Source organism: Erpetoichthys calabaricus, chromosome 7 (genome assembly GCF_900747795.2).
Source record: "Erpetoichthys calabaricus chromosome 7, fErpCal1.3, whole genome shotgun sequence".
NCBI classification, from domain to species: domain Eukaryota; kingdom Metazoa; phylum Chordata; class Cladistia; order Polypteriformes; family Polypteridae; genus Erpetoichthys; species Erpetoichthys calabaricus.
This window is the reverse complement of record NC_041400.2, coordinates 179,472,695-179,500,172: the sequence shown is the minus strand read 5'-3', so window position 1 is coordinate 179,500,172 and position 27,478 is coordinate 179,472,695. Positions and strand designations below refer to the sequence as shown.

The 27,478-nt window shown below is 35.8% G+C and overlaps 1 protein-coding gene across 1 annotated transcript in view; it reads left to right on the top strand.

The window, feature by feature from the left end:
• Positions 1 to 27,478, top strand: part of zcchc7 (zinc finger, CCHC domain containing 7) — a 365,607-nt gene that overhangs the window by 162,245 nt on the left and 175,884 nt on the right. Inside the window, exons 3-4 of the mRNA XM_028805777.2 lie at positions 10,435 to 10,478; positions 13,042 to 13,164. Of these exons, the coding sequence (XP_028661610.2) occupies positions 10,435 to 10,478; positions 13,042 to 13,164 (167 nt within the window). The remainder of the gene's footprint in view (positions 1 to 10,434; positions 10,479 to 13,041; positions 13,165 to 27,478) is intronic.

Sequence of the window (27,478 nt, the reverse complement as noted above, 5' to 3'; positions counted from 1 at the left end):
TTGAGACATTGAGTTAATCAGCTGATATCACTGAGTTAAAAAAGTTACAAAGTTTGTGATTGTTAACTCTAAAAGTATACATTAACTTAAAACAATTTGAGCTCATTTAGTATGACTCTTAAAACAGTCATACTGGTAAAGGCTAAAGCAAGTGCTGTAAATGGTTTGTTTGATTTATTATTATAAGCACAGAACTAAATATTCTGCTTGGCGTCCTGTACACTATCATACTGTCTTATTTGTATTGTGCTGTCTTTTCAGAAGGCTGGTTTTGTAAATGATATTTACATTATTTGGCAAAGGAGTCTTGAAGTGTTTAAAGCATGATCTCTTTAAATTTTCTAATCATGTTTCTTTTAAGGTTATTGTAATTCACTTTCTTTTCTCTTATGCATAAAATGATTTGATGTAATTCAGTGCAGTTTCGACTCTCTAGTTCATAACACCTCCAACAAATTGCTGTCACCAAATTAATATCTTTTAAAATTAGAATTAATAATATTCATAGCTTAGACTTAGAAAATGACTTTTATGCTTTATACAGAAGGTAAATGTAGCATAAATTAACCATTATCTCACCATTCATTCATCAGTTTTCTGAATCTCTGTTATTTCTGTGAAAGAGAGCCAGAACCTACCATTAGAGCATCAGTTCAAAAGTCAGAATAAAGCCTTCAATGGAATGCCACCCCAGTGTATTGTAGGAAGATCTGCACAGTCTGTGGAATAGATACAAACCAAGCTAATGATTAATTCCATGTCCCTGGAGCACTGCCACCTTGCTACCCTTAATGAACTTTCTTAAAAGTACAAGTTCTGGAGTGCAGTGTCTTCACATATGAGGGAGGTTTATGGTAAAAGAGCCAAACTAGATGTTACATACGACATGCTGCTAAACAATTCCTTGACCCTGAGCTTGTCAGTTGACCTTCCTGACTTCTCCCTGTTTACATTTGCAATCTAACTGCACCTTGGATAGGTATCATTCTTTTATGGTTCTATACTGTATAATATTTGATTCTTCAGGAATCTTGGACAAAATTTTATATAATGCTGTGTCTTAAGCCACCTTGTACCCAGCACATAAACCTCCACCCCTCACCCTCCCCGTACACCCTCCCAGAACTTCCCTATTGTTATGTATTGCCCTGCTAATCCTTGTGTGTTTGAGCTGTATCAGACATCACCTTTCTTGGGAGCAGTTAGTCCACTCTTCCGCTTTCTTTGTGAAAAGAGCTGCCTTAATAGGAGAAGTCAACAGGGAGGACAAAAAAGGATTGAAAGTTGTATTTAATCAGGGTCAGAGGGGTGTTGTTCGGAGTGATGGGCCCACAGGCAGCCTGGCCTTTGATGCATGCCGACGCAGATGGTCCCAGAGCATGGAGCGAGCTGAAGAGAAAGCTTGCCCCCGGTGAAAGCTATTGTACTACAGCATCGTTACACTTGAAGAGGGTTGCCAGGGGTAACTGCCAAATATCACTAGTATTGTGTGATCGCTAGGCTGTGTGCCTTTTTTGGAAAGGGAACAAGGCAGACTCAGGGTTTTCTGCTTTTCTCCCTCCTCTTTGTAGTGTAACATTTTTAGATTTTACACTGTATCTGTCCTCATGTGTTCTTTTTACATTCTAATGTCAAGCTTAGACTTTTATATATGTCTTTTTAGTTTGGTTTTGTTTCTAAAAAAGAAAATTGCATTCACCATTAGTAAAATGTCTTTTCAGGCTCTGCACTAAAACCCTTCTTCTTCCATCACATTTTATCTGTACTGTAACTTCTTATACCCAATTGATCCCTTTCTTCTCCCCCATTGATCGATTCATCCGTCAGCCAGAAGAACAATGGTTTGTAATGTTTCTGAACCTTACCAGTCACTGAGATATCTCAGATACAAGAACAGTCAATGATCGATTTTTAAGCACTTCTAGTAGAATGTAGTTTCTGTTGAACCTCTGCAAGCAATCTGGTTTGTAGTTGAAAATAAATAAAGCACTTCCAATTTTCATTTTATGTTAGCAGTATAAATCCATTTTAATCTATATTTTAAGAACAATCAGTTTTCTTTAGTGTATCATTTAACAGGAGGCAGCTTGTATCAGTGTCACAGTGTTTGACCATTTGTATATGTCTTCTGTATACATATGGGTTTTCTCCCAGTCTACAAATGTGCAGTTAGGTTAACTGGCATCACTGACATGTTCCAGTTTGCGTATCTATATGTGGAGCTGTGTTCCTCCCAGGAAAGGCTAATCTGTGACTCCTCAAAATCTTGTCCAGGAAACCATGACTCCACAAATTCTAGCAAGGTCTTGAATCACAGTCCATGTATGTGTCAATGTTACCTGCAGTGGACAAGAATCCTGTCCAGAGCTGTTTCCTATCTTGTGCCCAATGAAGTCAAGATAGAGTTTAGCCCTTACAACTTTAAATTTGAAAAAACCATTAAGGTCACAAATTTGTGACTTCATTTACTGTATTAGTTATCTATTTATGCTTACATATTTACTTTTACTTTTACTCTGTGTATGTCTGGAACTGTTAATAGTAACGGTGCTTCTCATAGTTTAATGTTTACTTTCTCATAGTTTATTGTCTACTCATATTTTTATCTAAGGCATCTATAGGCTTACTCTAAATCAGGGGTGGGCAGATTCAGTCCTGGAGGGCCGCAGTGGCTGCAGGTTTTTGCTCCAACCCAATTGCTTAATAAGAAACCCTTATTGCTCAAGTAACACTTCAGCTTCACTTTAGTTGTCTCGCTCGTTAAGATTTTGAACCCTTATTGCTTATTTTAGTCTTAAACAGCTGTATTCTTGGTTTTTAATTGCTCCTAATTAGCAATACCATGCAAATGACAAAAGAGACCAGCAGTTCTCCATTTAGCTTGTTTTCATTTACGCCTGTGTGTATTTATCACGCACTATGTGGTTTAATTAAATACTTGGAAGGAAAGTGAAGAGAAAAAAGTGAAGCACTGAGAATTGCTCATCTGTTTTAGACTTCAAATCATTTGGATGATATCCTTAGAAAGGAAAATAAATCTAGGATATGAGAATGACCTGACATGGCAGAGTTAAAGCACGAGCAAGCCATGCAATTAAATAATTGACAAGGATTGGTTTTTAATTAAGCAACTGGGTTGGAACAAAAACCTGCAACCACTGCGGCCCTCCAGGACTGAATCTGCCCACCCCTGCTCTAAATGATACTTCTTTGTATTGTGCAGTGACAATAAAGGTATCTTGCAGTGAGATTAATGAAATGTATGTAGGCCTATATTGGAGTTGTGAAAGAACAGATTTACTGTAAGCTAAAAAGAGAGGTGATGTTTCAAATATTGAGTAGTTCTTTTTTCATTTCAGTTTTTTTTAGCTGGTCAAGTTACAGGGACAGTTGCTTTAGTAGAGCGGATTGCTCACGCTGTTCACACCATGGATAGCGTGTAAAAGTTCAGAAAAGATTAAGACAAATACAAAAATGGCAGACTTATGGTTTAAGTTCCAATGCTGTAGCCTTTAGAGGTCCAGACTACTTAGAAATGACAAATATCAGTGTTCTTTAATGATAGGTAGATAAATATATATGTAAAAAATAGCAATTTAGGAATAACCAACTACAATCCTGGTGCTTTTCTTCTTGTGTGAGTTATAAATATCCAAATTCTTATGCTTGTGAAATGGTTAAAGTACATCACATAAATTAGTATATCTAAAATTGCAGATTACTTTTAATGTCCATAACAACCGGTGGCTCTAAAATGGCCCAGAATAACTGACCATGGTATCGGGCTGAGTAAGCATTGCAATTTTCTGGTTCCCCATTTAGGGCTGGTTCCTGTCTTGCTTCAGATTTTCCTGGTGTTGCCTTCATCTCTCTTTGACCTTTAATAGCAAAGAACAGTTCAGAAACTGGATGGATGGAAATGTGTTAATTCAGAGTACTTTATTCAAGAGTATAAGTGCCATTATGTAGCTTCCAAGGAAAAGAAAGGGAAAACAAAAAGGGTCTTACCCCAAAGGATCCCCATACCTTGGAGAGTAAAAGAAAAAGATTTGGGGGGGCAATGGGCTAATCTAGGTAGACATTAATAATGGCTGTTAAACCAGTGATAATGGTGATGGTATATAACCTCCAAGAGGAATATCAGTTTTGAACCCATCTGTGCCCCGGACAGAGACCGATCTCGGAGATGGCAACAGTCTGCCACAGGGTAGACTCACCCACATACTGGCACTTATTTATACTGGATCACTTTTGACTCTGCTCTTCAGTCAGTTTAACCTATACCCCTTTGGAATGTGAAAGGAAAGTGGAAAAACTGAAAAATGTGCTTGCATTATTTGTTGCTAAACATATATATTGTATGTATTTTGTTCATATTTGTGTATTTACAATAGGTAACATCATAGCATCAATGTAGTGATATATTCTTACAAGCAAACATTTTTCCTCACAATTAAAAAGAGCCTGATTGTTGTTATCTATGTACAGTATATATATTTTTATTGTTATTCTTCAAGAATTCTGTTTATAGTTCTTAAAATCTTTTTATTTTCAATGCTCTGAAAACATTTTTTCTAATATAATTAACTGTGTTTTGGTGACTTGCAAATTTATTGTATGTAAAACTATGTTTTTAATTGATCAGTAGTTATTGATATTTCCAGTTAATTGTTTGATTGCAAAATAAAAAGAGTAGTGTGAGAAATGTGTTAGCTTTTGTGTCATTTTTAAATGGCAACTGCAGAGCTTTTATTTAACTGTATGTAGCTGTTTCTTATTTATCCTGTCATGCAATAGAAACATTAGTAAGTAGGAAATACATTTTCAGATAACTGTTAATATATTGAAGAATATGGTATTTTTTTCATTTTAAACATTACAGTATATATATGCATTCACTTATAATTAATTTAAAATGCAGGCAGCATTTTGTTTTTGTGGATGACTATCTGTCTGAATTTGGGATGTGTGGCAGCTGAATCATGCTGGTTCCTGGTCGACCTCGGCTCATGGCTCTGGAGACTGCAGTCGGGGAGAGAAGAAGACATTCCTGGCACTCAGAGCCTTGTGTCTCTCTGTCTTTCTCTTTTCCCTTCCTGTCTCCCCTTGAGATTTTCAGTTCATGGTTAATTAGCCGCATATACATAGACATTCTGTTTCTTTTGGTACAAGGGACACCAGCCTTTCCGAAACCATGTTTTTTCAAGCTCTAGCTATTAGTCAGTTGGAATTCATTAGTCGATCCCTTCTTGCGATTGACAAATTGGCATCAGAGAGTTTTACAACTCTCTCGTTCATTAATTAGCGTACCTATGAGACGTACAGGTAACATCTGTTGTCGAGTCTTCCTGTCTCTGATATGGTATTCATTCACTACGATGGATTTGGCAAGTCTCTTCTTGCTATCTCAGGCTTGAAAATAACTAGAGAAAAAACTTCAGGTGATGAATGAAAAGAATGAGAGCAGAGAAGGACACGAACGATTTCTGAATTTTTATTTTAATAATTCTGTCAGTGGTTGAGTGTTTCTTCTCTTTAATGATTCCTATGTAGGGTCAATATTCTGCTTTGGGCTTGAACAAATATCAGAGAAAGAACAACAAATATTTGAAGAGCGTTTAAATAAAATTGTCAGCTTGAAATTTTGAGTTATAAATTCTTTGGAAAAGTGGAGAGCTATATGGATACAAAAGGTTTAACTGTGCAACAGATATATTGTAATATACTTTGTTTGACATCTTGGTGATTTTAGCTGAAATTAGATTCACAGGTTATACTAAATGAGAGGTCTGTCACAGGATTAATGAGACTGATGATAAAGAGAATTTTATTGTAAAAATTATTACATGTTATTATATGTAATTCCTTCCATGTCTAGAAACATTCTTGGAAATCTTCATCTGCAAGGCACATCAGAACATCACTTATAACTTTTTGAATGTTTTTCGTCAGTCTCATTGATTTTATGACAGTTGTTATATGTGTAATATAGACAGTATCACACCATCCAATTCTAAATAATTAAATTGCTTCATTTATTTGTAGCATAAGTGTGGACTTGACTTAATTGGTTCCCCTTGGTCATATCCTTGTAATGAATTAATTCAAAATTAGATAATCTGTAAAATGTCAGTTAAGGAAGAAAGTAGCTGCAATTTTAGCAAATATATAGGAAAATGACATATTTTTAGGTTCAAATCTTTTGGGCTGATTTTGTAGTTCAGAGACACGCATTTTGATAGTCAAGATTAGCTTCGGCCAAAGACTCCTTTTTCTGTTATAAAGGAACATAGCAATACAGATTATGGTGGTTACTTATTTTATGGTTATGGGAAACGACATAGTGTCTCTCTTATAAACAATGAAAGCTATTAGAAACAATATATATTCAGTAAATGAGGGGGTTGGTTTGGTTGGTTTACTGCTCAAGGGATTAGTTGCTGTACAGCCTGTGAAGAAGAAAAAAAAAGGCTCCTAGGATTTTTTTAAAATTTTTATTCAGTGCCATGCAGTTAGTTTTTTTTTACCTGAAAATTCATAGTGATGCCTTGTAAGAATATGGATCTTCAGTGTAGATGGGGTCATTTATAGAACATTTTGAGCTGCAGCCCCAGGGCTGTAAGAGAAAAGGTTCAAATCCCATTCTGGTCACTGTCTTTAAGTTTGCAAGTAAATTAATCAGTAAGTCTAAATTAGCCAGATTTGAGTGAGGGTGGAGAGTGTTCAGCCATAACCTACTTTGTACCCTCTGGCTCCTCGTAAGCCCAAGTGTGAATTAAGTAAACTTAGGCAATGGATGGACAGATATTTGTTTATACATTTAGGATAATTTTGGTGTTTATTAATTGTAGAAAGTGCCTTTGGAAGTTTATCTGTCAAATGTCTATATTTAATATACAGGTTTTAAATTTTTAAATATGCAATACTAGACTGTTGGGTGTAGAATAATTTTCATATATTGGAGGATGTTTAGTTGTTTTTCTTTAGAATGCATTTCAAAAGATACATTTCATGTTTTTGGGTAAATATGACCAATTTACAACCTTCAACAAGATAATCAAATCAGTTTATCAAATGTTTTACCATTTAAGTCTGGTATTATTTATGGGGAGATGAAAATCAAGAATAAACTTAGGGATGTACCAGTAATTGTTGACATGGATTTACGTGCAGTACTGGTTCAGTTTTTGACCGCATCTGATTTGCTTTTGGTAGACATTAAAGTGTGGTACAATTTAAAATTTTGGGTAATCTTTTGATTGAGAGTTTGCAGGTCACATTCCTGAGTTTATTTCTAGTTGCAGACCATATTGTTCAAACCAACAGAAGATGCGGTGTTGTCTGCAGTGAGGTAGTGGATTAGGGAGGAAAGACTCATGATGTGCATGATTGACCTCAATGGAAGTGGTGCCCAGCAACACTCAAGTCTTGTCTTCTACATTGACTTTAAGCACGTCAGGTTTAGTACATTGAAAAAGAAATCTATAATTGCTCACAATTTCTGTCTTTTTCCACTAACTAATGGGTACTGTATTTTGGATTAATTTTAGCATTAATTAAAAGTTTTTTTATTTTTAAGGTATGTTTCAAATATTTGTAAGTGATCACATTGTTTAGATAATTCCATTATAAGTAAAGCAAAACTCTTCTCATTTGCTTAATTTAGATGAAAAGAATTATCTTCAGTTAAAATTTTTTAGAAGCTACATTTTTAATAATTAATATTAGTAAGTGGTAAATAAACATTACCTCTTACCATAAACAAAACTATAGACACATTGCTTCAAAGAAATATATTTAGGTCCATTTTTTTCCATCATATTTGGTAAGGTTGGGCCAGTGAATACTATGTAAGTTCATTTTTGATTGTTTATGAATCAGTGTTTGTTTATGAGTTGTACCTGTGAATGTGTTTTCCTCCTGCTTTCAGCAATATTAGCAAATGTCCTTTCAAGTACTCAAGTGAAGCTTAATATATCCAAAAATTGTATTTTTTGTTTTATTTTCTGTCTACAGTTTTAAGTTTAAAGCTCTCTTTTTTAAGTATGTGCTGAAGAATACTATACACTGTTTATTTGTTTAACGACGATTCTGTTCTAATGAACTTCTGAAAACAGGGGCTATTACATTGGAAAAGTGATGCATCAAATGAGACCAGCTATAAACAACAATAGTTTAAGTCATTTTAAACATGAAGATTATGTGTTCTGTACTTGTTAGTATGGTGTCTTCAGATATTGTACCGGAAGAAGTAAATTGCATGTTTACATATTCTCAAGTTATAGACTATGTTTGGGCAAATTAGAAAAACATGTAAATGAAAGTATGTTTCACTATAAATAGTCTACCTTTGGTGAAGGTAGTATATTGAAGATGTTGTTTTTAGAAATCGTAATAAATAGTACTTAACCACTTACTTACATTATCATTACTTAGGAAGTTTTAAAAATCTAACTACATGTTATCAAAAACCATCACCCATAGACAAAGTACACATAGTGTTTTTGTGTTTTACTGCATTGTGTTCACTGTTTTTATTTTACAGTGATTTTTCTGTATTCTAGAAAATGTATACAGTGCTGTAAGCTTGTCAGTGGAAAGTGTTCTCAGTAAGAATAAGCTAAATTGAGTTTTGATGGTATACTTAAAAAGCAGAATTAGGATTCTACATAAAACAAAATACATTTGTGTTGTCAGGATACTTCATTAGCTGCTGTGGAACCGGATGAGCTTCCAAGAAATTTGACTCACAGAACTAAGGTTTATGCTGCATGCAAAATTGGAACACTGGACAAGTTCTGGTGAAGTGCTATGTGTCTAAAACCCAATCACCACAACCCATTAGTGCATTCTCTTTTTATATGCTCCTTTACCATCGGGTGTTGCCACGGTGGCACTGTTTTACCAAAGTTCATTACAGTCTTGAAGAATCTGTTGAATTTCCATTTCTCATATTTACTTGTCTATAAACTTCTTTATCAATTACCAGCCCAAAGGTCAGTGCTTTTCCAGAATGAACAAATAAGCACAATTTATAATGGATTAACAGTACTGATGTATACTCAAATTAAGGTTAATGCTTCAGTACTTCAACACTGCCCTGGCATCTGATGATATAAGTATATATATATACAGTATTTATGTGTGTGTATCCATGCATAAACACATAAAAAAAGTAATTCTTCCATCTCTTTTACCATGGGTGTTGTCGGAAAGCATTTTAAATTTAATTTAGTTCATTCTTAAGTCCTCAACAAGCTTTAAAGTAATTACAAATATTGTATGGTTAAAAAACAAGGAATACATAGACACAACATAATGTTGAAATATAAACAGTGAAACATCGTGCAGTATAAGCATATATTAATGCATGCTGTATATATAGGGTGTTTGCAAAGGCAGATATATATTCTAGGTCATATATGAGCATATATTCTAGGACATCTGTGAAACTATTTTTGGGTTGGTTGCTAGTAGTTTCAAATGCCTTTTACTTATTCTTAATTAGATCAGCATCATTGACTGGTGGGTGATTGCCTAGCCAGAAATGAGAAGCTTTTGGACTAGATAGCATAAAGGCACCAGACATTTACATTAATGAAAAATATGTAATTATATTTGGAAATGAACATAATCTGCTAAACTGGTAGAATTAATTTACCTTTATGTACTTCAGATTGGCTTCTACTAGTTTGAGAAATGTTGTTCTAACTACAGTAATGTAATACTAGCAGCTATTAGAGGAATTTTTGGCAACATCTATCTATCTATCTATCTATCTATCTATCTATCTATCTATCTATCTATCTATCTGTCTGTCTGTCTGTCTGTCTGTCTGTCTGTCTGTCTGTCTGTCTGTCTGTCTGTCTGTCTGTCTGTCTGTCTGTGTGTGTGTGTGTGTGTGTGTGTGTGTGTGTGTGTGTGTGTGTGTGTGTGTGTGTGTGTGTGTTGTAAGAGGTCCAGTCATCAGCCAAGACTATAATATGTGTAATGCTTCTACAATATACATTTTAACAGTAAAACTTTAGAATAAGAACTACCTATAGTGCATCTGTCAGTCACTTACTGGTTCATAAGAAGACCTTAACTAAAACATTTTTTGGTCTTAATAAGACTTACTAAGGTGCAGTAGCAAAACTTTAAAGTATGATGAATTATTGTAACACTGTATAACCGCTATGTTTTTAAAAACAAAAAAGTTAAATGGGCTTTGTTTTTTGGCAAAGCTGCAGTAGCAGGTTAAACCAGTCTGTTTATATGAGGCAAAGAGCTATTATTGTACAACAAAGGGTGTTGTTAAGGAACAAATTTCAGTTTAAGACTGATTATTGTTTCTTTTTTATATTTAAAGAAATTGTAAATTTTACAATTTAGTGTTTTTTATTATTATGCCAAACATAACAATATTAATTTTATTTGATCTTATATTTGTAGGAAATGATGAAAATGACTGGACGATCTGTATGAAGGATCGCGAGGTATGTATTTTTTGGCTAGTTTTGTGCAGTAAGGTTTTCCCCCTTCTGTGTTATGGTTAGTAGATGTTTTATACATCTTCTATGAAAATGTCAATATTGTCACATCTAAATCCCTTTAAGATTAAAACTTTAGCTCATATATATGCTATTCATATGTATTGATTAACCTTTATAACAACTTCATTGGTTTTTTCAAAATGTTGTTTCAGGTTGTCATTTAGATTTCTTTGTTGGCATATAACCAAGTATATCTCTCCACATTATCAAACAATTCAACAAACGTACATATATGACCACAGAACTTTTTTTAAGAAAGAAAATAATATTTGTAACATTTCTTAGGCTTGCTTAGTTGTTTTTTTGTGTGTGGGAGAGCCTATCTTAACAACACTGTGTGCAATTCAAGAAACAGTCCTAGACAGGACACCACTCCATTGCAGGGTCCACGTATTCGCATACCCAGCACCTACACTTTCAAAGAGGAGCTAATTTGGAATTTCCAGTTACTTGCACATCTTTGGTGATGTGGGAGGAAAAGTGGAGAACCCAATAGTAAAACAAAGTCAGTGTGTGAATGTTCAAATTAACCAATTCTATAAAAGCGCATGGATTTTGAAACTAGAACACTGGATCCATGAAGCAGTAGCATAATCTGATGTGCTTCAGTGTCACCCAAAAATCATACTAATGTTTTTGAACAAAACCTCAGTAGTGATTTCACAGAGGTACAATCATTTGTGTAGCATAAGACGTATTGTGTATTCATTTTGTAAGCGAAGATTCACATCACAATACTGGTCAAAGGTGGCTAGTATAGGTACTAATTGATGAACCAGTATGGGTCCATTAAGTAAGGTTCACGTTAGTGTATGTTGGTATATATATTCATCCACTCATTTTTATAAGTTTGTTGTAGCAATGTAAAAAACTGAAGTCTCGACAGCATTGAAGAAGGAACCAGTCCTAACAGAGATGGTAATAAATTACAGATTACACTCATTGTTTTATTGAAAACTCACATTTAAAACAACCAAAGCTGACCAAATTGCTGCACATCAATATAATTCAGGTAAATTGAACTATATTCTAAGATTGGATAAAGTTAAGAAAAGACATAAAACACAATAAAAAAATTAAAGTAACCAATTGTAATTAAAAGCTAAAGAAAGAAGAGATGCATTTTCAGCCTGGATTATAAATTGCCACAGTTGTTGCAGACCTGAAGGGAACAGGTAGATTGATCCAAAGCTTAGGAGCAGCTTTTGCAAAATCACACTCACCTTTAAACTTTAGTTGAGCTCTTGGCATTCCTAAGAGTGTCTGATCAGAAGACCTAAGTTGGTGAGATGGAATTTAAATGTGTAAAAGGTTGAAAAGACAGGAAGGTGATAATCCATTTATGCACCTTAAAATCAACCCAGTAATGGAACAAAAGCTACCGAAGGGAGGCTAATACAGGAGAAATATGGTCACAGTTACTTTTGCTCATCGTTGTCTAGCACCCTACATTCTGGACCAGTTGTAAAAGAGAAAGGGATTGCTGAATAACTCTATCGTGTAATGAGTTACAGTAGTCTAACTGCAAAGAAATAAAGGCACAAGTCACTTTTTCAAGATCATCATCAGACAAAAACAGTTTAGCATGCATATATTTAAGATTGTGTGTGGCTAAACACACATAAAAAGGGATAAGAAGTGCAAATTACACATTAATTGACTATGGCATAAATCAATCCCTGGTGTATAGATCTATAAGGTAGCACTGCTAACCACTGCACCACCCAGTGGTATATATAGTATTTATTTACACATCAACTTGTGATCACAAAGAATTAAAGTTAAAAAATCTGTTCCATATCATATTTCATAGTACACTAAAATTGAATTAAAAGTATTTGTTTACCCACATTATGTGTTAATATTTATGATTTACAACTGATTCATATTAAAAAATAAGATGGCAGCACAGCTTACAGACTTCACAATCTTCATATCTCATGAAATTATTTCATGGCCCATTATGATGTGTGTTTCAGTAATGACTGAACAGTTTTTGACTAAAGTACTCCAATGCAAAAGTACATTACTACTTTTAGATTTGATATTCTGCCAAATTAATACACTCTGTCTATAAATCTAAACATGCTAATGATTTTTTATAATAATAATGGCTGGAAATGCATGGGAGCAGTAAACATAATTTAGTACCTTCTGCAGAGTGCAGTATGAGAATATTGAATAACCTAATGTATCAGTGACATCTCTGCAAAATATTACTCTAAGGAAAACATATTTGTCTTTCTCTAAATCCTTAATATTAACAAAGGAACAACTAACAAGTTTTAAAACATCCTTTTGCTTTAAATTTTATTTCCTTTAACAGGCAACTCCAGCTCTTTGAGTATAAGAAAAATAATTAGAATGCAGTTCACAAATATAAGACAGTTTTGAATTACAAATATTTCCCATATGTAACAACTTCAAATCATATGTGTTAGAGAAAAATCACAGGCCTAAGTTGTTATTCCAATTGTAATTGATGAAATACATTTTTGTCATTTAGGCGGAGATTGAAAATCACAGATGGAGAAGAAGCTTTAATCGATATTATACACCTGATAAGAAGGTTGTTTGTCAAAACTGTAATAAAAATGGACATCTTTCAAAAAACTGCCCATCTAGTAAGGTATGTGTTGTTGTAATGCATGTTTGCACCTCTTGTAGAAATAACACATGGTCTTTCTGTTAAATATTAGGTAACCTCTTACTCTGCATGGGTCATAACAAAATCTTTTCCAGAATAATTACAAATAAATAAAGGCTTTGTTCTAAATTTTAGTCAACTCTTTGACTTAATTTAATAGAGGAGGATTTGAATTCTAACTGAAAAAGAGGACTGCATTGTGCCTTATGTTTACTTTGCTTCTTGCCTATTATCAAAATAAACAAGCCACTATTTAATGTATATATATAAAATCTCTATGTGCGTCCAGGTGTCCGTGTGTGGGTGTCTTCTTATGAAGTGCGCATGCGCGGGGCACGGTGCGACTCGCGATATTACTGTCAGAGAAAGTTAGAGGCGTTTTACGGAAATACAAACCAGTATTACTACGAGAGGAAATTAAAGGTACACAATACAGAGACGCATATTACAGCCACATACAAGCCAGTATTACTGTCAGAGGAGATTAAAGGCATATTACCGACGTACAAGCCAGCAGACATACAAGACGGTATCCTTCAATAAGGGCATGCACAAAAAGGCGATTGAGGTTGCCCTTTTGAGGCTCGCCTTTTTGTGCGCGCCCTTATTGAATAGAGCCGTACAAGACAGTATTACTGTCACAGAAAATTAGACACACAATACACGGCGGCAGCCCACAAAGAACGGTCAGCTCAGCAAGCAAACATCAACAAACGAAAGGCTGAAAGAAAGAAAAATACGACCAACAAAAAGAATGAGGTCAAAGTCCCTTGCCATTTAATATATACTGTTCCTACTAATGTTTATGCACTACTGTTCTAGCGCCCGTTATTGTAACAGGCTAAATGACTAGTTATTAAATAATTGACTTTATTTTTTTTAATATTGATTCATTCATTTTTGAAACTTCATTTTCCAATTCAAGGTCACTTTTGACAAAGCCAGCTCTTATAGCATTGAAGACAAGACACCATTTACCATTTGCTATTAATGTGCTTTTAATTATTGGTGTGTGATATGCCATTATATGTAACTTAATACACCAGGCATCCCCTTAATGTTAAAATATTGTATTAAAACTGTTTTGTTTATATTTGGCTCCTAAAAGATGGACTTAAACCTAATATATATGATCATGAACACTTAACTTAACCTGCCTGTGCTCCAATTGGAATCACAAAAGAAATGTAACCAATTGTGTATCAAATGTTGTAAGTCACCTTAGATACTTACACCAGCCAAATAAGTAATAATGATATGTTAGATCACTGCAACTAATTATTCTTGAACATGCTATATACAGTTACACGTGAGTAAAACATTCCTGCATTAGATCAATTCCTGCTTTTACTTTGCAAATTTGGAATTGAAATAGGTAATCAGTGGGACCAATGTGAAATCAGAGTGTGTGTGTGTATATATATATATATATATATATATATATATATATATATATATATATATATAAATATTTATATATATATATATATATATATATATATATATATATATATATATATATATATATATATATATATATATATATATATATATATATATATATACAATACTGTGCAAAAGTTTTAGGCAGGTATGAAAAAATGCTGTAAGCAAAGAATGCTTTCAAAAATGGAAGTGTTAATCATTTATTTTCATCAATCAACAAAATGCAGTGAATGAACAAAAGAAAAATCTAAATCAAATCAATATTTGGTGTGACCACCCTTTGCCTTCAAAACAACATCGATTCTTCTAGGTACGCTTGCACGCAGTTTTTGAAGAAACTCGGCTGGTAGTTTGTTCCAAACATCTTGGAGAACTAACCACAGATCTCTGGATGTAGGCTTCCACACATCCTTCTGTCTCTTTATGTAATCCCAGACACACTCGATGATGTTGAGATCAGGGCTCTGAGGGGGCCATACCATCACTTCCAGGACTTCTTGTTCTTTAAGCTGAAGATAGTTCTTAATGACTTTGGCTGTATGTTTGGGGTCGTTGTCCTGCTGCAGAATAAATTTGGGGCCAATCATACGCCTCCCTGATGGTACTGAATGATGGATAAGTATCTGCCTGTATTTCTCAGCATTGAGAACACCATTAATCCTGACCAAATCTCCAACTCCATTTGCAGAAATGCAGCCCTAAACGTTCAAGGAACCTCCACCACCGCTTCACTGTTGCCTGCAGACACTCATTATTGCACTGCTTTCCAGCCTTTCAACGAACAAACTGCCTTCTGCTACAGCCAAATATTTCAAATTTTGACTCATCAGTCCAGAGCACCTGCTGACATTTTTCTGCACCCCAGTTCCTATGTTTTCGTGCATACTTGAGTCGCTTGGCCTTGTTTCCACATCGGAGGTATGGCTTTTTGGCTGCAACTCTTCCACACACAACACCCCATAATGACAACGTGAAAAAAGTTTACTTGAGGTTTTTGCAAATTTATTAAAAATAAAAAAACTGAGAAATCCCATGTACATAAGTATTCACAGCCTTTGCTCAATACTTTCTCAATGCACCTTTGGCAGCATTTACAGCTTCAAGTCTTTTTGAATATAATGCCACAAGCTTGGCACACCTATCCTTGGCTAGTTTCGCCCATTCCTCTTTGCAGCACCTCTCAAGCTCCATCAGGTTGGATGGGAAGCGTCGGTGCACAGCCATTTTAAGATCTCTCCAGAGATGTTCAATCAGATTCAAGTCTGGGCTCTGGCTGGGCCACTCAAGGACATTCACAGAGTTGTCCTGAAGCCACTCCTTTGATATCTTGGCTGTGTGCTTTGGGTCGTTGTCCTGCTGAAAGATGAACCGTTGCCCCAGTCTGAGGTCAAGAGCGCCCTGGAGCAGGTTTTCATCCAGGATGTCTCTATACATTGCTGCAGTCATCTTTCCCTTTATCCTGACTAGTCTCCCAGTACCTGCCGCTGAAAAACATCCCCACAGCATGATGCTGTCACCACCATGCTTCACTGTAGGGATGGTATTGGCCTGGTGATGATCGGTGCCTGCTTTCCTCCAAACGTGATGCCTGCCATTCACACCAAAGAGTTCAATCTTTGTCTCATCAGACCAGAGAATTTTCTTTCCCATTGTCTGAGAGTCCTTCAGGTGCCTTTTGGCAAACTCCAGGCGGGCTGCCATGTGCCTTTTACTAAGGAGTGGCTTCCGTCTGGCCACTCTACCATACAGGCCTGATTGGTGGATTGCTGCAGACATGGTTGTCCTTCTGGAAGGTTTTCCTTTCTACACAGAGGACCTCTGGAGCTCTGACAGAGTTAACATCGGGTTCTTGGTCACCTCCCTGACTAAGGCCCTTCTCCTCCGATCGCTCAGTTTAGATGGCCAGCCAGCTCTAGGAAGAGTCCTGGTGGTTTCGAACTTCTTCCACTTATGGATGATGGAGGCCACTGTGCTCATTGGGACCTTCAAAGCAGCAGAAATTTTTCTGTGACCTTCCCCAGATTTGTGCCTCGAGACAATCCTGTCTCAGAGGTCTACAGACAATTCCTTTGACTTCATGCTTGGTTTGTGCTCTGACATGAACTGTCAACTGTGGGACCTTAAATAGACAGGTGTGTGCCTTTCCAAATCATGTCCAATCAACTGAATTTACCACAGGTGGACTCCAATTAAGCTGCAGAAACATCTCAAGGATCATCAGGGGAAACAGGATGCACCTGAGGTCAGTTTTGAGCTTCATGGCAAAGGCTGTGAATACTTATGTACACATGCTTTCTCAGTTTTTTTATTTTTAATAAATTTGCAAAAACCTCAAATAAACTTTTTTCACGTTGTCATTATGGGGTGTTGTGTGTAGAATTCTGAGGAAAAAAATGAATTTAATCCATTTTGGAATAAGGCTGTAACATAACAAAATGTGGAAAAAGTGATACGCTGTGAATACTTTCCGGATGCACTGTATATGTGTGTGTGTATATATATATATATATATATATATATATATATATATATATAATATATGTGGAATATGCTAGTAAGTTCAGCTACTAATATTAAAACTGTTCTAAACCATACCATTCTGTATTTGTGGATGAAATCAGCTACAATGGAAATACTTTACTTTTTAGACAACAAAAGTTTTTGGTAAAATTGTTACCTTAATATCACACAGTTTTTGGAAAACTGCAAACAGATTAACAATGAAAATTTTTTAACTAAAATATCTGAAAAAGGATTTTTTGAATATTGTTGTTCACTATTGCGTCAATCTAATACTTTTACAGTGCTGAATATCACATATTATTGCCACACATTATAGTTTTGACTTTTAGATAATAATAGAAAAGTTCTTTTGATAAAGCTGAAGTTATCTAAATTGTAGTATTCCCTGTCAGTAACCCAGTCGAACAACAGTAGACAGTTCTGTTCCACTCATTACTAATAACATGTAATTTTCAGGAAACTGTTCTTGAAGATTAATATGCTTCTAATTTACATTGTAAAAATTATTTAAAAATAGTATCTTATTTTTACTGTTAAAATACATTATTTCATGAAATACATTTATTTTATTTAATAGTTAAATAAAGATCTTGGAATTAGGTAGCTGGTTAATCTTCAGTAAGTTAAATTAATTCCATGCTTTAGCATGTCTTTCCGTAACCTATCAGATTATAAAATAATGAAGTAGTGAAATTGGTAGTTCGTGAAATAAATAATCCTTGTTTGAATTTCTTGAAGTATATGCTGTCAGGAGAGGTCATTTTACAATTTAGCAGCAGCAAAATAGGTAGTACACCCAATCCCTAGTTATTAAATATGGTGCATTAAAGTAAATTTTCCTTTCTGTTTCGTACCCTATCCTACACCCTAATAATTCATATTTTTTCTGCCTTTTGCATACTTAACCACTTTAATGGAAAAATGTGTAAACCATATGTAAATCCTTCCATCCTTTAATCCAATTCTGGGTGTTAGAGCTGAAACTTGTTCTGGCAGCACGAGCCTCAAAAAAGGAAGCTACCATGGATGCAGCTGCAGTCCATTCTAAGCTACATTTCTGCGAAAAACAAACACTCATAATGGTCATGCACATCTGCGGAGCTGATGGCAAAGGAAAGTTAAACAAATTAATATAAAACTGAAATACTTGTGTGCTATTTTGAATAGACCATATTTAATAATTTATTAAGTTACTGTTTCCTGAGGGAAAAAAAAAACAAATTTTAAGTTAAAAAATTTTAAAGCAGGTACCCTGCATATAAAGGTGTATAAGAGGATCTTTGCCATATTTGAATATAAATGTTTTTTATTATTTTGTTAACTACTATTGGAAAAATAGTAACATTTAAATTCAAGTGCTAAGCAGTTCTTTGAGATGTGGAAACCCAATACATTTTTGGGGATTTAAAAATTATTGTCATGTTTCTGTAAAATGCATTTGGGCCTACCTTAGGTAAGAAACATGAAATCAATAAGAGAGATCTCACAGTTGGAAAAATAATGAAAATTATTTAGCCATTTACTACTGTAGCATTTCAAAACGTATCACCATTAGATAATATATCTATTAAGTAATATTAATTAAGTAATGTTTACTTAATAACATATAGTCATTTAGCCTTCTTTCAACTGACTTCTTGTTTGAGCCTTTGTTTGATTTTGAAACTTTATGCGTCATTCTACTCAGTCATATTTTGTGCACTTTGTCTTGTAAATTGGATAGTTTTGTGGTGCATTTTGTTAGTGATGACCATTATTTTCCATTTCCACCAGTTTCCAGATAGTTCCTTCAGAGATTTCCCTTTACAATCATAAACATGCTAATTTTAAAATAAAGCTTCCAAAACCTCTTGAGCAGTCTGCCATGACTAAGCCAGCTGACTTCACAGTGATACTGTACATCGTGGAATGTTGCATCTATTTCATCCAAATTGCTTTCAAATTGCCAATGGTTTAATCCATGGAACAAATGAAATTTACAGTTGATATTTCAACTTCCATGACTTCCTCAACACTTTGTGTCTCTCCACAGAAACAGCTGATAGACAATTTCAATTTTGGATTAACTTTTCAGTTATATTCTATTGGTGCTGTAGTGAATCTGGAGTAGAATTTATATGCAGTTATTTAAAATGCAAAATCAAAAACATTGTTTCTTTTACTAGTTTCAGAATTTCACAATAGGGTCTTTTACCATGTTAGCCATTATGTATACAATGAGAAATATAAGGACTTCCTCAGCAAGGACTATGGGGATGGATTTATTGGAATATCATGTAGTTTCAGTGAGTGTTTTGCTACACTTATGTAGAAGTGTGAAAATAGTATATTTACGCCTTTCCCCTACTTAGGAACTATGGCACCAGGTTCTACTTTGGGTTTCTGATGGGTTTTCTGTGGTTTTCCCTGTCTTCCTTTTACACTGCCCTTTAATAGTTTGCTTCTTTATCTAGTCCTTGTGCTAACTGTGGCACCATACATCACCAAAAAATGTTATTCTTAACTGGTTATTTTTGTAGTGCCCTGACTCACATTATTTCCTAATTTAGTAAATTGTCTTGTAATCAGTTTAGTTCTTATTTGGCACACTTGCAATTATGAGTCCAGTATATTATGTACAATTGCAAATATGGTGTACATGAACTTCTTCCTTTCATACTAATATGTAAATATATATATATATATATATATATATATATATATATATAGGGCGGCACGGTGGCGCAGTGGTAGCGCTGCTGCCTCGCAGTTAGGAGACCCAGGTTCGCTTCCCGGGTCCACCCTGCGTGGAGTTTGCATGTTCTCCCTGTGTCTGCGTGGGTTTCCTCCGGGCGCTCCGGTTTCCTCCCACAGTCCAAAGACATGCAGGTTAGGTGGATTGGTGATACTAAATTGGCCCTAGTGTGTGCTTGGTGTGTGGGTGTGTTTGTGTGTGTCCTGCGGTGGGTTGGCACCCTGCCCGGGATTGGTTCCCTGCCTTGTGCCCTGTGTTGGCTGGGATTGGCTCCGGCAGACCCCCGTGACCCTGTGTTCGGATTCAGCGGGTTGGAAAATGGATGGATGGATGGATGGATGGATATATATATATATATATATATATATATATATATATATATATATATATATATATATATATATATATATATATACAGTACTGTGCAAAAGTTTTAGGCAGGTGTAAAAAATGCTGTAAACAAAGAGTGCTTTCAGAAATATAAATAATGATTGTTTATTGTTATCAATTTACAAAATGCAAAGTGAGCGAACAAAAGAAAAATCTAAATCAAATCAATATTTGGTGTTACTACCTTTTGACTTCAAACCAGCATCAATTCTTATAGGTACACTTGCACAAAGTCAAGGATTTTGTAGGATTCTAGTCAGGTGTATGATCAACCAATTCTACCAAACAGGTGCTAATGATCATCAATGTCACACGTAGGTTGAAACACAGTCATTAACTGAAACAGAAACAGCTGTGTAGAAGGCTTAAAACTGGGTGAGGAACAGCCAAACTCTGCTACCAAGGTGAGGTTGTGGAAGACAGTTTCATGTCATGGCAAGATTGAGCACAGCAACAAGACACAAGGTAGTTATACCGCATCAGCAAGGTCTCTCCCAGACAAAGATTTCAAAGCAGACTGGGCTTTCAAGATGTGCTGTTCAAGCTCTTTTGAAGAAGCACAAAGAAACGGGCAACGTTGAGGATCGTAGACGCAGTGGTCGGCCAGGGAAACTTAGTGCAGCAGATGAAAGACGCATCAAGCTTTTTACCCTATGAAATCGGAAGAAGTCCAGCAGTGCCATCAGCTCAGAACTGGCAGAGAACAGTGGGACCCAGGTACACCCATCTACTGTCCGGAGAAGTCTGGCCAGAAGTGGTCTTCATGGAAGAGTTGCAGCCAAAAAGCCATACCTCCGACGTGGAAACAAGGTCAAGCGACTCAAGTATGCACAAAAACATAGGAACTGGGGTGCAGAAAAATGGCAGCAGGTGCTGTGGACTGATGAGTCAAAATTTTACATATTTGGCTGTAGCAGAAGGCAGTTTGTTCGTCGAAGGGCTGGAGAGCGGTACAATAATGAGTGTCTGCAGGCAACATTGTGGAGGTTCCTTGAACATTTGGGGCTGCATTTCTGCAAATGGAGTTGGAGATTTGGTCAGGATTATTGGTGTTCTCAATGCTGAGAAATACAGGCAGATACTTATCCATCATGCAATACCATCAGGGAGGCGTTTGATTGGCCCCAAATTTATTCTGCAGCAGGACAACGACCCCAAACATACAGCCAAAGTCATTAAGAACTATCTTCAGCGTAAAGAAGAACAAGAAGTCCTGGAAGTGATGGTGTGGCCCCCACAGAGCCCTGATCTCAACATCATCGAGTGTGTCTGGGATTACATGAAGAGACAGAAGGCTGTGAGGAAGCCTGCATCCACAGATCTGTGGTTAGTTCTCCAAGATGTTTGGAACAACCTACTAGCCGAGTTCCTTCAAAAACTGTGTGCAAGTGTACCTAGAAGAATTGATGCTGTTTTGAAGGCAAAGGGTGGTCACACCAAATATTGATTTGATTTAGATTTCTCTTTTGTTCATTCACTGCATTTTGTTGATTGATGAAAATAAATGATTAACACTTCCATTTTTGAAAGCAGTCTTTGTTTACAGCATTTTTTCACACCTGCCTAAAACTTTTGCACAGTACTGTATATATATGTGTGTATATATATATATATATATATTTATATATATACAGTATATATATATATACAGTGGAACCTCGAGATACGATCACCTCTGTATACGAGAAATTCAAAATACGAGGAAAGTATGAGCGAAAAATTCAGATCTAAATACGAGCATTGGCTCGTGTAGCGAGCCACGAGCCAGGCTGTGAGTATAGCTCGCGGCTTAGCGAGGGGGCATGGTAGCAGTAGCGAGCCGCAGGGCGATCTGCGGTGTCTGTGTTTCTCACCTAAGTGCACAGGTGGGAAACTGCCCACATCCATGATTTGTCCTGTGGCTGATGGACTGCAGCTGCCATGTCTTCCCCGCATATATAGAGAAGCGCGAGCCGGTTAAGGGGGAGAAGAAGTAAAAGAAAAGAGAGGAGAGGAGAGGAGAGAGAACGGAGGTTGCAGGAGGAGGCAGGAATCTGCAGCAGTAGGAAGTCGGTGCGGGAGAGCGAGCGAGTGCAGGCTCGCGTGTAGCTGAACAGGCGAGCCAAACAGCTGAAGCAGGACTGTGTAGAGAAGGTCAGCTGCATTAAGTGTCTCGCCTGTTGCAGAGCCCGCATGGGAGAAGCAGGTGAGACGCTAACAGAGAAGAAGCACCGGGGATTGTCATCTGTTTTTTGAAGACTGCTTCCTGTTGACGTTTTAACCTCGTGTTAAAGGATTGTTATTCTTGTGTACTTTAAACCTCCACTTCACAACTGTTTTAAGGATTATTTATTTAAAGATTTATTGAATGCTCTACTGCACTTTGGACACCTGTTTTGATTCTTTTAATAATCAGTTATATTATTTACCAGTGTTATTTATTAAAGGTAGACTACAGTATATATAATTTATCAGTGTTATTTGTTAGGAAAATTGATTTTTATGTTAATATATTTGGGATGCGGAACGGATTAACTGGATTTCCATTATTTTCAATGGGGACGTTTGTTCTAGATACGAGAAATTCGCTATACAAGCTCAGTGCTGGAACGAATTAAACTCGTATCTAGAGGTTCCACTGTAATATATATATATATATATATATATGTATATATACACACTGTGAGGGATGGCTGGCCATTTACCCTGGCCAATACCCCCAGGCCGCTAGATGGAGCCCTCCCTGTAGCATGGAAGTGCCCCGAAGACCAGCAGGGAATTATGGACAATGGAGTTTTTATTCCCAACCCTGCTGGACACCGTGGGGCCCACCAGAGGACGCTGCAGGGAGGCTCAAGGACTTTTATGTGCCCTATAACCCGGAAGCACGTCATAATCATATGACCAGAGGGAACGTCGTGTTTCCGGGTTGAAAGAAGGACTTTTTATCTGACCCGGAAGTGATAAGAAATCATATGGACTGTAAGATGGGAAACACTTCCGGGTCAGGGAATATAAAAGGACGATGGGAAATCCCAGACGTTGAGCTGAGCTGGGTGGAAGGGTGGCAACGCGTCTGGGAGTGGAGGATTGTGTTTATTGTTATTTGATTATTGATTTATTATTGAGTATTGTGGAGAGGAGGGTGCTTTGTACACATTTATTATTATTATTATTATTATTAATAATAAACTATTATTTGTACTTTTATCTGGTGTCTGACATTTAGTGTGAGGGTTCTAGGGGTCACGGAGACCATAATCTGTCACAACACATATATGTATTGGAATGCAATATTGAAGGCATTCGTTATACACACATTGTGTTGAGCAGGATATGTTGTGTGTTGTAGACATTTACAGTAAAAAGCCCTCAAACCTTAAAATTCACCTAAATTTAATTACAAATTGGCCCATTCTGGGCAATAAAAGGAAAAGATAAAAAGTGCCAACAGTCAGCGTAGATTTGTTCAGCACAAATTACATAGATAATATTTTAAAAATTCTAAAATTGTGTAAAATTGTTCATATTCAGTGTCTGGTTTTGATTATGCTTGTTTTTATCAGACAAAAACAAAACCAGATGCTAAACCAAGTAGTGTAGTAAACTTTCACTAACATTAAACTCATATCCAAATCCGTTAAGTGTACAGTTCTGTCTGATTGTGACACAAAACTAAACTCTGTAGGCGCTTCATGCCATAATTACTAAAACTAATAGTTTTAAAAATAAAATAGAAATGTCTTTGTGAAATAAAAACTAAATTAAAACTAAAAATACATGATGAAAGAAAACTAAACTGAATTTCCAAGTAAAGTCATAACAAAATATAGAAATAAAAACTAATATAAAAAGGCAAAACTATAATAACCTTGGTGTGCACATATATACACTACAAGTAACATAGCATTTTAAAGCTTAGTAAAGAATTACGGCAAAATAAAATCGTTGTGAGCAAGCCTGGGGCGCATGTGTGTTAAGAGTCTGTGTACATACTGTTTTCCTTTTATTCATTAATAAAGTTTTCACTTACTTTTTAATAATTAGTGCAGATGTCATAGTGTGGATGTGAGGCAGCAGCCTGGCTGTTAATAAATAAATACCTATATGATTAACAGATATATGTATTCAATTTCAGTGATTCATTGCTCTGATGTGATGGCTGTCACTTTATAAACCCTTGAGTCGTGCTTTTGAGCCATATTGTAGGTGGTCCTGGAGCATACATTGAGAACTGCTAATGTAAGTTTCCAGTCTGCATTGCTAGTATAAACCTTTAGAGAACATTAACTATCTAAATTAATCTATTTGTAAACTATCATCAGAGAGATTAACCATTGCTTACTGTATTTAGTCAGGTGATAAGTAGGTTGACCTGTGCTGGTAGCCAAATTTTTTTTTTTTTTAATGTTTTCACTGCCCATCACAGAATCACTGTCAGCACTGCCACTGTGAGAAAAAACTGTCAAGCTTTAAAATACATTTGAGGCATTTTAATCGGCATGTTTTTCTATTTTGAGCAATTATAATTTCCATGTTTTAATAGTTGGTAGATTGGTTCTTCTAATAGTCTGTAGTCCATCATTCACTGAAGTGGCCCATTTTATGAATGAGAGGATTTATGTAGTTAGCATGCGAATGTAGAAGGAGAAAGAGAAGTGGGGAAAAAAAGCATACCATTTAATGTAATTGGAGTATTAAAGCTAAGTTTAGTGTAACCATAAAATATTTTTCATTATTGCTACTATTACATATCATTTTAGGGGTATTTTTTTGCCCCTGCCCTTATGTTGTATGGAGCAAAGTTGTTTCATTTAAGGGCAGTTTTGCCATCAATAATTTCCAGAACCGATCCCAGTGTATCTCACAGATTATAAGATAGGCTACACCTCAGTCGATCCTGTCAGGGTAAGTTGTCTGTCCTGTTCTTGCTACTGCCATACAATTTATTATTACCATTTCATTTTTTGCATGATTCCAATAGTCACTTGACATATAGATTTTCTGTTCTACAAAGATCTCCTAAATCTGATGGAAATGTTTTTGTTTTGCATAATACTGGTTGCAATTTAGCAATTCCAAAAGTGTCACTAAATACACCCTATAGCACATCATATCTGCTTCTGATTTAAAGCTTATTTCAGTAAAGCTCACAATTACTAGGATTTCAAACTTAAAGAAAAACTTGAAGTAAAACTTGAAGAAACACAGCATAGTAGAATTGGAGATGTTATGATATAACTTTGTCTTTCCCTCTACTAACACCAATATTGAAATGTTGATCATCTTCTGATACTGTTATCCATCAGATTTTGTTTTCTTTAACAAATACCAAGCTTTAAATAAGCTGGTGATATTAATTCATTTCGTTTATGATGATGATCTAAAAGTTCAATGCTAAAGCTCCTCAAATAACACTTTACTCCCATACAGGAAGAAACTAAACAAAGTGACTTATGCAAAAGTACAGCTTTTTTTATTTAGTTAAACTTTTACAAGAAAAGCAAAAATATTATTTAAATATACATTTATCCAAAATTAGAGCATTGTTATTAAAGAAATTGTAATTCTAGCTAGTATAATACAAACATGTCAAAAATAATATCAAAAAGATGATAAACTTTCTGTGTACCTCAACAAACAATAAACAAAAAGTACATATAGCCAACTTTTTGTATCTAATACCATTATTTTCATTACTAATCAACCATTGTAAGCACATTAATACTAGAATCCCTGAAGCCTACGAAAAAAGTCGTAATCCCGGGCCACTTTGATTTCCTTCGCACCTTCTCAACAGCGTTTTTGTTTTGCAAATATGCCAATCAGCACTAGCAGTGAGCAGCCTGCTATCCCATTCCCCCCTACTGACGCAGCTCACATCGGACAAAAAGTTCTCCTAACTTAAGACCGTTTATCTGGGTGTGAAGACTGAAGCCCAAATATCAAATAAACACTTTCACAAAAGGTACAAGTATAACTAAACAAGTGCGCTTTTATTCAAGAATATATCCAAAGAAAAAGAAATCGTGTTAGGGTGCAATGCTGATAGGACCGCTTGGTTGGTGCAGAAGTAAGAACTTTTGTCTCATAGTCAAGAGATTCCTTTTTCGACTCCGGGTCCTTCCTGCATTTACCATTTTGAGTAGGGAGCTGCTCTTATTGTTACTATTATAGAATAAAAACATACATTTGATTTGAGTCTGTAACAGCTGGTGTAAGTTTATGGAAGTTGTATAGGTTAGTGTTTTTTTTAATTCAGTTTTAATCTTTCTGTCACTTTCACACTTTGACACTGTTTGTTTTCAAATAAAGACGTGATATAACAGAGGTGAACTCAAATGAGGATGAGGGTTCTACATCGAAGAAAGAGAACAGAAGCCTTCCCCGCGAGAAACGTCCAGTCACACATAAGAACAACGTATCTGCACCAGGCGTGAAGGCAAAAAATGCCACCATTTGGATGCAGCAAGAGGCTGGGCATCATTCTGCCAATGAATCTTCCACACACATGTCCATCAACGAAACAGCAGGGCCTATAGAGCTTGCCAAGATATCGTGCAAATTTCTGTTTACAATTATGTCTTTTGATGGTCTTTATATAAAAAAACATACATTATTTACATAAAAGCCACATTGAATATTGTTTACCTATATTTATTTACTTATCTTCCCACAGCGTAAAGTCACAAGTAGATTGCAGAGCGTTCTGTGTTTGATTGACATGGCTGCTTGCTGCTTGTGTCAATTGACACATTTCTCTAAGCACTGTTTCATGATGAGCACATTGTTTTACAAAAAATTTACTATTTCACCTTTCCCAGCTGTCAGTTTAGTCTTTCTTTCATCAGTTATTCAGTTCTGAAGTACCTCTCCCTCTCCCTACTCTCTACAACAGGGCTGTCAAAATATCCAAAAGTTAAGCTTCAGATATTCAAATATAAAATAGATGTGTATTTGAATATTTTGCTTTCTCTTTAATCATGGCACTTTGTGAACATCGAGAATCCTGTTCTTGTGAAGGGCAATGTTTTCTGTTGTCACATTTGTTTCAGTTTTCATGTGCATCTTTTACATGACAGTGTATAAGTTGTGAGCACTTCATGCTTTTACGAATGTTCCATGAGGGAAAAAGTAAAAATTTCAATCTTATATATAATTCGCCAGCCTACTCACTCACTCATGTCTGTCCGAAGCTGAATGCGTAGTCGCCTTCTGCGCAGC